The 16,135-nt window shown below is 44.3% G+C and overlaps 1 protein-coding gene across 3 annotated transcripts in view; it reads left to right on the plus strand.

The window, feature by feature from the left end:
• cep112 (centrosomal protein 112) overlaps positions 1 to 13,330 on the plus strand; it is a 104,331-nt gene extending 91,001 nt beyond the window's left edge. For all 3 annotated transcript variants that reach the window (XM_079365695.1, XM_079365697.1, XM_079365696.1), the window contains 4 exons: positions 3,002 to 3,091; positions 10,432 to 10,533; positions 12,562 to 12,626; positions 13,194 to 13,330. In XM_079365695.1, the coding sequence (XP_079221821.1) occupies positions 3,002 to 3,091; positions 10,432 to 10,533; positions 12,562 to 12,626; positions 13,194 to 13,197 (261 nt within the window). In that variant the 3' untranslated portion in view covers positions 13,198 to 13,330. The remainder of the gene's footprint in view (positions 1 to 3,001; positions 3,092 to 10,431; positions 10,534 to 12,561; positions 12,627 to 13,193) is intronic.
• The last annotated feature ends 2,805 nt before the right edge of the window (positions 13,331 to 16,135 follow it).

Here is a 16,135-nt window from a genome sequence, read left to right on the forward strand (position 1 = left end):
TTTCACTCTTTCTGATGTCATCACACTTCTGTCTTATCTCCTCGGGCTTTTTTTGCTTTGCATTTTGTTTACTTTTTTCTCTCCTTCTAAGACCTTCCTTTTCCTCTCACAGCCCCCGCCCTTCTCTCTTCTCACCCAAAGGAAATCTGATTTCCCCCTTCTTCCTGGCCTGTTCACACTGATCCAGTCTGCATGGCTGATAAAGACCATATCACCAGCATCTGGAGGCACTTAAGCCGGATCCTCTACAGATACATATATACATGTGTTTATGCAGTGCGTATTAAAGACAGAACCGGGAAGTGGGCCTGAGACAATGCACACCTGGGACTGACATGAGATTTTTGTTTTACCCCTAAAAGCTTGTTATTTTGTTGCTTTTTAAATTCATGATTCTGTCATAGTGTGAGATGTTTCCAAGTGAAAATCGGACCATACATTTCTAATTGTTTAATGAGAGCTGTGCAGATGTTAACAGCTGCATATATTTTCCACTTGATGATTTTGACTTCTCGAACTAATAGCTGTGGCTGATAATTTGAGAGTGATGTTTCTTTGATCAGTGCCTAAACACAGCCCTCATTATTTAGTCATCTCGTTCATATGTGACACTGATAATGACTCAATCCTTCCAGCCTCTCTCTGACTCACTTCGCTCCATTCAGAGACAAAATCATCTTCTTCTGATTCTATTAATGAAAAGACCGTTTTGAACTTCTTCCCTCAAACATGTTTTGAGAGCATCAGATACAGAAGCCACATGAAAGAGACCAGCACGTCAGCAGAGAGGCCGACCAGTCAGCCGTACTTCCCAGAAGACCTGGTCCAGAAATGCTGTGTCACAGTGCGGGGAATCAGAAGTGGGTTTAGAAGGTGGGGGGGAGGGGGGGGTCTCATCTTCTTCGTCAGCTTAGCTGCTGCTTTAAAACCACAGACAAGGGTGAGGTTAGGGTCAAACTTAGTATGTCTTTTAAAATATCAAATACTTGTTTTAAGGCTATTGACCCAATCAGAAATAATCACACTCCACCTCTAAAACTTCAATAAGAAAAAAAAAAAATAATAATCCTCGACCATCTTGGTCACTCAGTCGAGAAAATGTGTTTTAAATGGTGTCAGCTCTTCTAAAAATGTTTTTTTTCCAGTGTCGTTGAGGCTTTGATTCACCAATAAACAAAACCAAATGATGAAATCCAAAGCAAGGGCTTGCACTCGATGGAGAAGTGGGCTGTGATGGGATCGTGACTGGCTAAGAAATACCCTGATTAATAGGATCAACACGCTGGAAACCAGCTGCCTTTCATGCTGCCGAGCTAAAACTGACCTCAACATGCTCCAGAATCATAATCGTCTCGTAATGTGTGATGCATCTGCCAGAGGCCTGAATTATCCACGCTGCTGTAGAGCGAGGATCGACCTGCAGCAGTGCAAGCCAGGTGTGGGTGAACACTTTGTCGCAGTCTATAAACGATTACAAGAATACGACTGACAACAACAGATTTCTTTATGTTGCATCGAGAAGTTTGAAAAGTGTCTTGACAAAGCTGCAAATCATGAAGCTCGGTCGGCAACAAGAGAACTGAAAAAAACATTCTTCAAACACAGCAGAGAGGTACGGGAGGGGGAAAGGGTCAAAGCAATAAAAAGCAAAAGGAAATGAATGAAAGGCACGAAATGACACCAAATGAAAGCAGCAACAGGATTAGATGAATCAAAGCAAAGAAGAAAATAAATACAAGCTATAAATAAAAACAATCTTTAATTGAAAAAGAAGAGGGAATAAAACTTGAGGAAATAACAGAATTAAAAGCAATTACAAAGAATCTAATAAGATGAATTTATCAAAGATCTAATGTTTCTACTTATCTGACTTACAACAAAGCTTTCAACTGTCTTTTCTTTCTTTTCCTGTGATGCACCTATTTCCGTGTTAGTCATTGTTCTCAGAAAGTCGCTGCTCAGAAGTTCAGCGTGGCCCTGAAGCCGTACAGTGTGTGTGTGATTGATGTCAGGAGCACTGAGGCTGTAGATCAGGCCGGTCATGCCTATCACCTGGAATGTGTTTCCCATCAACTCCGACGATCGACGAGGCAACACCTGGCCCGCTCTCTCAACTCCACTGGGGGGAGACGCTGACGATATTGATGATATCCAGCGCCCTGTGCACTTGTTGAAGGCTGTGTGTGTGCGTGTGTGTGTGTGTGTGTGTGTGTGTGTGTGTGTGTGTGTGTCCGTACACTTGTGCACACGAGCATTCGTGCACAGCTCACTCTTTCTGCTTTTCATGCGGCCTAATCGAAGGCGAAGTGTTCACATGTGTGTGCAAAACATCTGGTTCTGAGTAGCATGCAGGAACTGTGCCTTTTTTTTTCTCTCTGCCCTGCGATCGCTTACAGGCAGAGAGGAGGAGAATGCCCTTTGTCATTTGTTTTTCTTTCTTCACTTAATCTTAGAAAGCTAAAAAGATGAAGTTCTGTGTTGACGCCCGGTGAGAAAATTTGATCAACTCAGGTACATGCAAGAGGCGTGCTTATCCTCTATGATGCAGTATATCGCTCTTATTACTGCCTCCAAAGAAATGATTCTGCCAGAAGTAAGGCATCCTTTCAAAGGAGTCAAAAGTTTGCTCAGTCCCAAAGTATGTCCTTGTCTGGAAATAAGTTTGGGCTTAATGAGACCAGCTTGCTGTTAATTAGTGCCATGACTTTGTTATTAGCCTTTTAACACACAAAGATTAATCGCAGGCTGCATCTCTTCTCGCTCTCCCGCGGTCGTCCCTTCTAGCTCACTTTCTCTGTCTTCAGTATTTTCTCTTTGGCTCTTGATCACTTTTGTTTCTTCAGCTTCGGGAAGCTGTCTTCATCAGAGTAAACCTGCGTTTGTCACCTGGTAACGTGATCTGGACGAGTTACGCCACGCGCTCTGGGGGTGTTTTTTTTTCTTTTTTCTTTTTCTTCTGTCCTTCGGCAGACAATCTCTGACTGTCTCTTCCTTCCCCCAGGCTCTGCAGGAAAAGGTGGAAAGTGTGCAGAGGCAGCTGCACTGCTCTGAGAAGAAGCTCCTGAACAAAGAGCTGGAGAGCGAAGAGAAGGTAATGCAGTCTCTGTTTTTCTCTTCATCTCACGCTGTCTCTCGTTCACGTTCAACAGGCACGTTCAAGAGAGGCAGGCTGACTCACTCACACTCATTTGCATCTAACCATTACTGTTGCATCACTCTCTCTGCCCATCATAAAAAAAAAAAATCAACGTGAGGCCCTTAGCCTTTTCATCACTCTTCTTATGGCTCCTTTTTGCACATAGCCTCTTTTTGACTCCTCATTTGTCCAGAGATATTTTCTTGGGGTTCTTGAATGCCTTTACAGATTCCTCTAACTTTCCCCCTGGTGTCCCTCGCCCCTCGCCCTTCTCTTGTCTTCCTCGCTAGACTCTGCAAGGGGCCATAAAGGTTCTTCTCTCTTTACTGCCTTTTCTCCATCCCTCTACCATTTTTCATTCTCCTGTTCTAAACTAGAGATATGCCCCCTCGCACATTTCCCAAATTCCTTGAGATTTGGCTTCAAGAGCCAGCGCCTAGGGCCAGGAATGCCACCACCGCCTGTGTTCAGAGGGAAGCCTCTGTGTGCACACACACTCCCCATGGCTCTGCAGAATGCCCTGTAATCAGGCTCTGTTTTGACCTTGACACACACAGAGAAGAAAGCACTAATGACTACACTCAGGCAGGAGGCCGTTCTTTGTACGCTGGTATGTACACCGAAGGCATTCACGCTCTTGTGTCCAGTCTGGTCCACCCACTGACCCTTGTACACACTTCACACACTCGTCACACACCTCGCTGTCTGGCTGTCATAAATCTGTAGGAAGGGGTCAGTGGATTTTAGGAGCTGATGGTCACAGCGCAACTCGTTGATTCCTATGACTTGCTGCCTGCTCTAATGTATCACTGGAGATACATCCCTTTATGTGTCTAGTCTTTTTCAAATCACTCTGGTGTTTTCAGTCTTCTTCAATGTGATGAGGACACACACACACACACACACACACGAAAAGTGTTTTTTTTCCTGTGAAATTTTGCCAAATATTAAAGAATTCCCTTGACTTCATTGTTTTCTTCACCACAGAGTAGAGTGTGCTGCAGATAGGGAACGCTTTAAGGACATACGATCATATTCCCTACTAACTCCAATCACATGCTGTGTACATGTTCTGACCTCTTAAAGAAGCAATAAGTTCCCAAAATGTATAATGGAATCTGCACTTGGAGAGAACTGTCTCCCACCGTGTCCTCCTCCCCAGAATGTCGATGCACACACGGTTTGACAATTCTCCAATATCTATCCGATTTTTACCACAGTTCTGCTCGTGGAGCTTATTACAACAGCATGTTTCCTTAATGACTGATCACATATAGTGAGGTCACTTTATGTTGTAAATGAGTAGATATCTTACAGATTGCTCCTTTAGGTCTACAGACGCAAAGTGGTCATACTGTTATTATTTTAAAGCTCCTGTGAGAAGTTTTTTAGCTGGTTTTAAATAGTCTGAAATGAATTCTAATTTCACAAAATGACACAAAAAAAAAGCAAACAGGACCATTATCTAGAAGGATGATTATTACTAGTATTTCTCATACTTGTAATTGCTGCTGCTGCATTTTAAGTGTCAGTTGAGTCTTTTTCTTGTTATTTTTTTTTACTGGCAAAGATCCACAGAGAGTGATATGTTTGACTGTTTTATGGAAGCAGGGTGAGATTTTTCATCAGAAAACACACCCAGAGGAAACGATGAGCAAAGATATAAGAGGTACAGCTGTTTTTCCACAAGGGGGCGCCAAAATCAACACAAACCAAAAGTTCCTCACAGGAGCTTTAAGGTCATCTTCAGAATGTCTCTCAGATACTCTGTACGCCTCTTTGTAAGTGGAGAGACACTTTGCACACGTTTGTGATGTTTAGAAAATATATTTTGTGGAAATGTGTTGAACTATTTCAAACTAAATGTGATTATTTATCCTTCTCGTGTAGCTCATTAGATTTACCACGTGTGTTTAGATGTTTCACACACAAACTTTCTGTAGTTCTACTAAAAATCTGCTTTTTGGTATAAAATCTGCAACAAAATGATTCAAATGAAGCAATGTCCCGAAGAGAGGAATGAGTAAAGCATTTGGTATCAATTTTTCGTACGTGACTTTAAATCTCTACCGCAAACACATTTCACTAATTTATCACAGATTGTTTGGCTTTGTCAAAGTTGGCAGGAAAGACACAAACAGGAAGTGTGCCATACTCAAATTTGAGAAGGAATCTCTCCACATCGGCCAACTCAGAGATGAAACTGATACCTCGACAGATCGGACAGCTGCGGGATTTTTGGTAAAGGACAAGATCTGCAGCATGTGGTTACAGTAACAGCTCTTTAATACGGAGTGGCAACCTTTTTTAAAACAAAAGCTCTTCATCAGGCTGAAAGATGCAGTGAGGACGTGCTTATTGAAAGGCTGCAACCATTTAGTAGTATTCTCTTATAAGACAGTCACTATAATCATCATGGTATACAATCTAAAACTCTCCTGGAGAAATCTTCAACGATCTGGGGGGGTTTGGCATATTTGTAAATGGTCCTACATGTAGGGATCCAACAGCCTTCCAGGTTATACGTCTGATCTCAGGGAAAGAGTCAATTCAGCCAAACCAACTTGATGAGTGTTTCAAGCCCTTTTCACACACGCACTCCTAAAAATGAGAACACATGAGAACAGACTCCAGATAAACAACATCTCAGGACAGCCTGCCTCTGAAACGCTCCTGAGTTTCTCTTCCTCGCAGACACGTTTTGAGATATAAACATGCTCTACAAAAGGACACCACAGAAGTTTGAAACATGTCCATGTAGGTGGACCCGGCCCAACACTATAACAGTTTATTCCTTTATTTCATGCTGCATGTCATTCATGGACTCGCTGTGTAAACAGGAGTGGAAAAGAACAAGCTGTCGAGCAATAAAAGCGGATGAAGCAGCTTCATCACCTGTACGACGATCGAAGTGGTCACACAGTGATCGCAGGATATAAACGTTGGGAGGTGGACTTGGGAAAAAAAGTCTGGAAGAAGTCGGGCAAAAAAAAAAAAGTTCAGCGATGTGCAGCAGAGCAAGAAGAGGGGAGGCGTTTTCTGCTTGTGTTTGCAGGTGGAACTGTTGAATTCTCCTTTTGTCACTGTTGGTGGGTTGAGAGCTGCAGGTTCCAGGAGCTCTCTGGACTATTTCAGGTCAATCAATAAACTTTATTGACAAAGTGGCAAATTTAATGAAGACGTCCTCGGACACTTTCAGCTCCAGACTGTACTCTTTATCATCAGGTGTTGTTGTATCTGACTTTTACTCAGTTCATGTATTGTGTCATTCCCAGTCCTCTGTTTGCATTAGTGTCCATCATATGTACGTCTGCATTGTTGTGTGAGCACTCGGTCATGTGTGCATTGTTTTCTGATCACGACCCCCTCTCAATCTCCTCACACTGATATTGTCCTAGTTTATCTGCCAAGACTTGTCTTTGTAATCTGATCCCCTCACATGCAACAAAAACACACACACACACACACACACACACACACACACAGCCTCTGTGGCCAGACTTCACACAGATGTTGTTGGCCTCACACTTGCAGGGCCCTCACAGGCTCCCTCACTCTAAAATGGCGGATCAGCAGCTCACAGTGTGTGTGGCTGAATTCTCCTTGAAGAGTGGAGCTGAGCGCTGAAGAGTGCAGCTCTTTGTATAAATACATAATGATACAGTGGGACCGGTGAACTGTACATGTTACAGAGATGTGTTCTCCTGCAGCAGGGGAGCTGGTCAAATCACTCCTGTTCTTGTTTTTGGTTCAGATTCAGATGTAAAAGAAAAAAAAATGCAGAGGAGTTGAACTTCAGTTCTTAAGGCTCAGTCGTTTTTTTGTGCTGTTTTTGTTGAGGCACATTACATCAGCAGCACCGATCCATCCCGTGGTTCTAACTTCACTGAGATCTGTAGCCACTTCTAATCTCCTGCTGCCTTTTTTCTTTTCGGTTTTGTTTTTTTAACTGTGAAATGGCTCTCTTTTTCCCTTCTTGCAGAAGAGCATTTTTTTTTTTTATTCAAATCGCTCCTTGGTGAACTCTTGAGTGCCAACTCAGTGGATGTGGAGGTGAAGACTTTGAGTGGCGTCGTTTTTGATGTACCCCCTTGTTCCTGACACATTTTTTGTCACTTTGGGGAAGAAGAGGGGAGATAGGGGGGTAATATCAAAAAATGTCTTTCCAGCAGCTACACAGCTACCCCAACCCGTCCCACGCAAGCTGGAACCCCCCCCCCCCCCACACACACACACACACACACACACACACACACACACCTAGTTCATTAGCATACATCAAGCTTCCCAACACCGTGACAAACTTCATTTGAACGTTGAAAGTGTTGAGGGCTTGTTCCTTTCTGCTGGCAGCTGTCAAAAACCACGCCATGTGATGGCACCGAATGCAAGGGAAAGTCAAAACCACAATCTAAAGACTATATATAGATGAAATGTTGTCATTTTAAGATGACTGGGAAGGGAAAACGTCTGCCGCTCCTCGCAGTCTTCAAACCCAGAGAATCACGCTTCATCAAGAACAAACAAAACCTCGTTTTTTAAAAGAGCTGCAGAGATGAAACCTGATTTCTCTCCAGAAAGTCAAAGTCCCCTTTTCATTGCTTTGGGAAAAATGGCACACATTTCCCCTCCCCGTGTGTTTTCCCTTCCTCTCTTCACTTTTCAAGCTTACTCTCATCGGCAGTCCATCAGTGACCAAAACCACGTGGTGGGTTTGATCAACAGTACTGTTCAAAGGCACCTGACATCTGTCCTAATGGTGAGGAAGCTTCTTTTTATACCTTCACATATACCTCCTGCCACCTGTCAGAAAAATCAACATGCCTTTGCTGTAAGAAAAAAAACAAGAAAAAAAGAAAACGTTAAAAGAGGAGAAAAATGTGTTTGTGTAAAGACAAAGCGAGATGTGAGAGGGAGGGACCTCGGAGGAGGCGAGAGGATGGGAGGCAGACGTCTTCAGGGACTCTGAGAGATGCTCCTGTTTTGAATTTGAACGCCATTGAGAGACGCCGTGAAGTCAGGGAAATTTGAATTACCCATCCCTGTCTGCTTAGTCTCACATATGTTTCCACAACAGAGATGGGGTTTTTTAAAAGGCTTCTGCTTCCGCCCACACACATTGCATCGGGAGGTATGGCTGAGCTTTAGTTAGACATGCCAGCCAAAGATGTGATTGCAAATGCTTTGGTGTGCTGCTGTGCAGGAAGAGTAGAAATCTGCATTAAACAAGTTCAGTTTGTTGAAGATATGGAGCATGTGAAAGTGTGCACACAGTTAATCTGTGTGAAGAACAATAAACACTTCCACTGCAACCAGAGACAAATGGGGTTTTTTTTATCATGCTTCTACAGGCACCCTGACCACATGAGAACAGACTCCAGATAAACAACATGACTGTATCATATAATACATTAGTTCTCCTTCAGGCTTCCCTCTGTCCATGTTGCTAAAGCAAACATTCATGCCTTGTCTGGTTTGATCAGCCGTGTGACTCTACGTACACTTTCCAGTCGTCCCCGTTGCTCTCTGTGAGTCTCTGCGAATACGCTGTTGTAGCCTTTCCCATTCTAATGTATGGGAAGGAAAAAATGGAGACAGCATTGCCACAAAGGAGCTTGTAATTTAGGCAGAGCAGATCCCTCATTGCTGCGGTGACGGCACCATACATGAACCAAGAATGCAAAACTAAGGAGCGCGGCTTTTGAAGAATCTCGACTTATATTCCGAGTGGTTGGTTAGGGATGTGTTTATTCAACCATTGTTTATTGCTCCGGTTTGAGGTAGTGGAGTGTGTTTTGTCTTGGCTTGCTGTTTTGTTATGACTACAGAAGACTGCTATAGATAGATGGACCTTTTGAAAATACGCTCTCCCGTAGCTTCAGCTGATTTTTGGAACTCCTGGACGTTGAAATTAGAGCGTCTGAGACCAGTTTTGCTGCCTCTTGTTTGAATAAGCCGCTCCTAAATTACCCTTGACTCTATTTTCACACGGAGAAAAAGACACGTTTCTCTAAAGAGATGGGCTTTATACCTGATGTTATTGTCCTGACACTTTAAAAAAAGAATAGGGCAGAAGGAGGCTGAAAATTTGGCAAAGTTGTGGCAGACTAATCTTACTGCATGCTGTGCTGAGACAAAGTGAGCCGCTTCATGTTGGGATCATTTATACTGGAGCTCCCTTTGAAGTGCTTCCCAATCCCTTTCATTGTGCCCAGGAAGATTAATTAGCCGAAGCCAGAACAATCAGTTAAATCCACAACAGGAAAATTATTTTAGGAAAACCAATCTTTTTTCCCTCCCCCTCACCTCGTTCACGCTCTCTTCACTTGAAAGAGCGGACTGAGGTGGGGGGGGGGGGGGGGGGGGGGGGGGGTTCTTGATCTTAGCTGATCTTTGGCTCTGTCAAATACATTATGGTCGCCCTAAATGCTCAGACTCTCCCCTGGTTACACTTTGAAAAATGTGGGTGAACACTGTTGCTTTTCTGAGCTCCCGTTGAGTCCTCGCGCTCTGTTAAAGCATTCATCAAGCTCCGCAGTAATTGATTCAGCAACTCTTTTTAAAAAGCTGTAAACGCTTTTACAGTACTGTAAAACTCTGTGTTTGTGTGCGTGTCTTGATATGTGTGTGCTTCCATTCATGTGTGTTTGTGGGTAAAAGGCGGGGGGTTGCGCTAACCAAACCCTTTTCAACTTCTATAATCAGACTCTGGTTTAGTGGAGTGTAATTTAGCCCCAGACAGACTTCCTCCCGTCCTCCTCGCTGCAGCTAGCTAGCTAGCAGGCCTCTGAACTGCTTTTGATGTGTCCTGCCCTCCACCGTGGCTCCGTCCCCGTCCAAACCCAGCTGTGTGACAGGCCCCATAAATGCATTGTGTCAGATGTGGCTGTAGTCATCAGCAGCCAGTAGGGGGTGTTGTGCAGAGCAAGGCATGCCAGTGTGCCGGCCCCCTGTGGAGATGTGAAGGAGCTGTGAAGAGCAGGGAATACTCTGAGCCATGAATAAAGAGGGGATACCCACTGTCTGTGTGTGTAAGTGTGTGCCTCCTCCGAGGGAGCTACACACTTTGGCTCTGTGTCTGGAAATGTGTGTGTGCACAAAATATGCTTTCTAATCCAGTTGAGGACATAAATAACTTTAGAAGTGATATAAATACAGATGACGCAGGTCTGCCGTCTCTGCAGGGGCTCGCGTGTTCTTCATAATGCATTTGTATCTGTTAGATGGTTGAGTTGATAAAGTAAACGTTCAGGTGCACACTTCACTGACACTGTTTGTCCCTCTTGTCTGCTCAGGTGACCGCGGCGTGTCAGGCGTACGAGGAGAAGATCAAAGGTTTGATGCCGTCAGAGCTCAGACAGGAACTGGAGGACACCATCACCTCTCTGAAAGCTCAGGTGAGAGCTGACTGTTTGTTAAGATAACAACACACTCGATGACATGTTCACGGATGTTAAATAGTTTTTATTTTAGCACAAACACATTCCCACTTCATCAAACTGGGCTCTTTAAGAACAGTTTTTGTAGTTTTGTTGAACATCTTCAGAAGCTGTGAGTTGGACATTTTTATCATCACGAAACATCGGCCCACGTTCGATTGATTTCCTCTTTTCAGCTGAAAGGATCCAGTGTCCATCAAGTTGAAAATGATGCTGTGACAATCAACGATTAGAAGATCCCAGAACCAAAACCAGTAGAGGCAAACAAGCGGTGGAAGTGAGGCGGAAGTGTAGGAAACAAACGTAACTCAAAGAGCCGTGAGCAGCTGTTTGTCTCCTGGTATTGTCTTGACTTCTTTCAATAACTGGGTAGACGGTGAGACTGGATTATAAAGTTGTCTGAAACAAATTTATAGAAACTTCCAAGTCAGACAAAAAGGGCGCATTCCCCCGCTGGCCGTCGCTCACGCTGCTCCAGGACTGACCGCTTAGCGAGTCTGTTCACGTGCATGGCTTTACGTGATCGTGAGGCGAGCTTAACGTACAAGACAGACGGACAAAGAAATAAGAAATAAAAGTGAAGCGCTGGGTCTGCACATCAGAGAACATGACACTTTACTGACTTTGTGACTTGTGTTAGTCAGATTAGAGTCAAACACTCGTTGTGCTCGTGCTCGTGCATGAAGTGTACCGTGTCGAAGCACTCCTCCTGGAAGCGTGCCAGGGCCAAAAAGTGTACCGTGCTCAGACCACCGAGGGCATCAAGTCACAAACAAAATATAAATACATGTCGCGGCATGTTGCACAGATAGTCAAAATAATGAACTGTATAACCACTAATTGTATCTGTCTGTAACTTTCACCTGTTATAAATCAATCAGTACACACACAGTACTGATGAACATGCAGGCAGATTTTTGTTTGTTTTCATGTCACCAAAGAAAGCTGGAGTGTGCTTTGGGTGGAGTACTCCATCATAGACGTGGCCTCACTTTGAGCCGGGCCAATCCTCGGTATAAACCTCGACATCTCCTCGTCTTATTCCTCTGATCACACGATCCCTCCTCGCATAGCTGCATGTTGGTCAGAGGAAGCGTGTCTCCTGCTAATCCCTTCCTTTTCTCGCCTTCCAAACTTGCACACAAAGGAGGTTTTTCTGTGATGACGATCAGACCACACGGTGAACGTTTCTGTGAAATGGGCTCATCGTAAACCGCTGCCTTGTTCCACCAGTACGTCCCATCGCAGCGCACCAACCGCAGCTTAGTGCTCAGATATGTTCATAAGATCTCATTCATGAGCAGAGGGGCCTCTCCTCTCATTTATGATGTTCCGTGTGTTTCCCCATTAAAGTAAATAGTTTGGAGAAGTTTGAAAAGTAAGGGAGAGTTTCGGTGTCTCTGGAGGTGTCAGACCACATTTCGTCTGTTTTGGGTTTTTTTGTTCTTTCGTCTCCTTCACTAACTTCTGGTGCCAAATGAAACGCTAGAACATCCCTGAGGTCTCCCCCACACAAAGGAATGCACCCTCGGCTCCAGTACGGTAGTCCCAGAACAATACGGATTCTTTTGGAGCCGTGATTATTCTGCCAGGCTCTGGATGCCGTGTAAATGTAGAAGTGGTTTATTTTCACTTCGGCCTAAGACACTTCATAAATAAACCCACACTTTGTAGCCAAACAAAAGAACGGCGCTGCATCGCCTCGCAGCATCCTAACCTCAACTAACCTGACTCATAATCTCCCCTCTGTCCCTCTGTGCCTTAACCCCGCTGCCCTAATCTCCTGACCCCCAACCCCTGCTGTCCTGACCCCCGGACTCAACAACCAAACCTTTCTTCCTCTCACTCACCCCCTCCACCCAAAAGCACAATCGACCCAAAGCCATCGTGCCTCGTCCACTTCAAGTCTCTCTTCTGATCCTCCCTCACTCAGATGACTCGGCTAATCAGAGCGACGCATTGAAAGGACCCCTCTGTGTGTTGCAGGTAAACTTCCTCCAGAAGAGAGCCTCTCTGCTTCAGGAAGAACTGGATGCCTGTCGCAGCAGGAGGTGAGCACGACTGTTTAGATTGTGGGGAACGTTTGTGCACATGTTCCTGTTCATAGTTCATGTGGAAGCTGCTCCCTCTGCACAATACCATGCATGTGCTGTTTGTATGAAAGCTTTTGTCTCTCACCAGCGTACACCACTGTGTACGATTTGGTCATGTTTAAGAATCCACAGCTACTCGTACAGAAAACCTCGTAACTCATTAGAAAAGGGACGGGTAGATTTCCTGAAGTGTTGAGTGTGACAGCTTCCTGTCCTGGTGGGCTCTGATTCTCCCCCCGCCCATCAGAAACGTACCAGACATTTACATGAGAGGGGCTCGTCAAACCACACTGCTGCTCACATCTCTCACAAACATCACAGTAAATAACCCGTGTAGGCTGCGTCACAACTTAAAGTGACAGAGACGCTCTTAAAGGAACAGGCAAGAGTTTTGAACAATTTGATCGTCTGGCACGGAGGATAAAATCCTCACAGCGATGAGTCATCGAACAGCTGACAGCCTGTAGATATTCAGTGTAAGACAGCTTCAAGTCGTTTGAGTTCAATTCTTCACTGACCGTGCAGGTAACCACGGGGAAATCACAGCGTCATCAGAAACCGGAATATGAAGGACACGCAGTCCAATCAGAAGTGAGCATTACTGACTGTTGCATGTTTCTACATGCCTGTTACTGTGAACTGGACCTGTCATGTTTCATGGTTTTGTTGTTTATTTATTAACTCTTCTTTTATGGAAACTGAATTTGCATTTTTATGTTCACTGCTGTTTACATTGTTGTTGTTTTTTTTTTACTTTTTATGACATCACTTGTTTAAGACGCTGTCCATCAATTGTCAAATCCATCATTTAATAAAAAACAACTTTGTCTCATTTTCTTCTGTCATGCTCCTTCTTTTGTTCTTTCAGATCATGCTTTTTGTTTCCTCCAAATACCTTTTTAATGAATCCCTCAATTAGCTGAAGCCAAGCTGTTGCCCTTGTTTTCCTACGACCACAACATGCATGTTTACCAAGATTAGCTCTGTAACTTTACTTAAATCAAAGACCTTGTATTCCCAGCCGCTCCGTCACTATTAAGCGTCGTCTCTCTGCTCAAGCGCCCATTTGAACTGTAAAGAGCAGTTGGGGGTTTGTGGTTGGTTGGGATAAAGAGCGCTGCGAGTCCAATGTTTGAACCTCGGGCCAAACGCTACAGTGTTTCTGCCTCGGCCACCACTTTGGGTTTCACCCACGGCTCCACTCAAACCCAACGGAATCATTCAGACTGGGGTCCACCGAGGGGCCACCATGTCTCCTCAGATATCCCCGGCGTGTGGAGGGTTTATGATTATAATTACATTTGGTGGGCCGAGGATGTCCATTGATACTTTGTGTTTGGCATGAGGGGCTTGAATAGTGATCATTTCTGGAAAACTGTTAAATTCCAAAAAGCTGATTTGATTTCAAAGTGGGGCCTGCATTTATTTGCGTTGGATTTCTATTCCTTTTACACCCACAGCTCACGCACTTCCATGTGTTCCCATTGTCCCTGACCTGTTCGGCTGTCTCCAAACGAAACACTATACCCCTCTCTGTATTTATTTGATGTGCTGATTCTGCTGCCCGCGCACAGCGAGCGAGCAAGAGAGAGAGAGAGAGAACAAACAAAAGAGAAAGACAAAAGGAAAGCTGTCCCACGTACCAACTTCTGAGATGCAGGAATTTAGTCTTTCAGCGTGAAGCCTTTGTTGTTTCTGGAGGAGGATTCATAACTATTACAACATACAGACATGCTGAAACACATTTTGTATTGCATGTGTGATTTGACTCGTGTGCCAGGAAAGGCCTCAGCTTGGAAACAAACAAGTCCAACATGTTGTCCGACTTTATCTGCGGGTCTCGGGATCTAAACCTGATGTAAAGGGCCAAACTCAAACATGCAGGAAAAAGCCCGCAGTCCTTAAATCCTTCAATAAATAAGTTATTAAAACAATCCAGCATGCACACCTGGAATATGTCAAAGCAACTTTCCTAACTTATCGACCTGCTTCTGATATGATTCATGGAAACAGAATCAGATGTGTTCGAGTGTTTTCATCGGGTAAATAGACTAAGATATATCATAATGCTTTCAGCTTGATTCAGTGTCTGTTTGTGAAGGTTAAGAACAATCTCCAAAGCCACCTGAAAACCTACTTATACTTGTATCTGCTTTTGCTATGAGACAAACAATCATGGCTTCTTCCATCAACATCTGCCAGATGTGTGGAGGAGAGAAAGTTGCGTGACGTGTCTGCGTGTAAGAGGAGCCATGAGAAGAAATGTGCTGTTATCCCCATTGCTACGCCTCACTTCCTCTCACGCCTGCAGGTGTTTTACAAGTGAGGCCATTTAAAAAAAAACGCCGTTCAGCCTTTAGGCGAGGTTAGACGATAAAAGTCCCGTGAGCTGGTTTGTTTCGTTCGTTCTTCACTCTTTACTCAAGTTGTTTCCACAGCTGACTTTTCAAAGGTTTCTGTGACTGAGAATCAAACAAACGTTTCATTTAAACGGAGACTTTGAGTTTTTAGATGCGCTTCAAGGTGTCGATAATACCACGGTCCTGGTCAGCAGACCTCTTCTAACCTCTCCTTTAATCTGTCTGATCACTCGAACATAGTTTCACTCTAATTGATTGTCTCTCACCAAAGTGAACCTTCATAATTGTGCTTGTGTAAATACAGGCCATGAAAGTCATTTCCACACAGCCTGCACGGCCCCATTAAGGATCAAAGCCGTCGCTTCCTCTCAGTTATCTCCACATCACACAGCGGACTGCGGTGTGACAACAGTAAAGGGCAGTGAGGGAGCGCCACTCGGCCATCTTCTCCCTTCACACAGCTGGAGCAGGAATCAAACATGTTTGTGTAAAATGGGCTTCAGTTCAAGAGTGATGAGCAGAGGAGACTGATGACTGATTCTTTACTTCAGTAGAATTACAGATCAGTATGTAAATAAGAAATTAGACAGTGAAGACGTACAGTAAAGGCTCTAGGATGTACAGTATAGTGGTGCTCTGTCTTAGCTCTGAGGCTAATTTAACCTCTCATCATTTAAAAGACAAAGTTCCATTTCAACCTCTCGAACAAGAAGGAAAAACACTCGGATCTTTTAAGGTATAGTATGTGACTTTCAGAGTAGATGTCCCTCCTCCCTCAGGGCTGCGCCTGATCTCCATTCACATACGCAGCTCACAGTTGATTTGTGTCATTCCTTAGAAGTATTTCAGACCAAAACAAAAGTCTCTTCTGAGAATTGACTGTTAAAGTCTGTCGGTTCTCCTTGCCATTATTACTCTGCTCAGAGCGTCACAGAGTCGCCGGGGCCGCCTCTGGACGGGGAACGTCACGAGAATGAAACCAATCGGAGGCTCCCAGTTCAACGTAAAGAAGCTGGAGGAGGCAGCGTCCCGTCCCTGATGAACACAGAGCCAGTTTGACTTCACTCTTTTTTAGAACACTGATATATTGACCTAGTATGTCTTACT

The sequence above is a fragment of the Symphodus melops genome (assembly GCF_947650265.1).
Source record: "Symphodus melops genome assembly, chromosome: 17".
In the NCBI taxonomy this organism is placed as follows: Eukaryota; Metazoa; Chordata; class Actinopteri; order Labriformes; family Labridae; genus Symphodus; species Symphodus melops.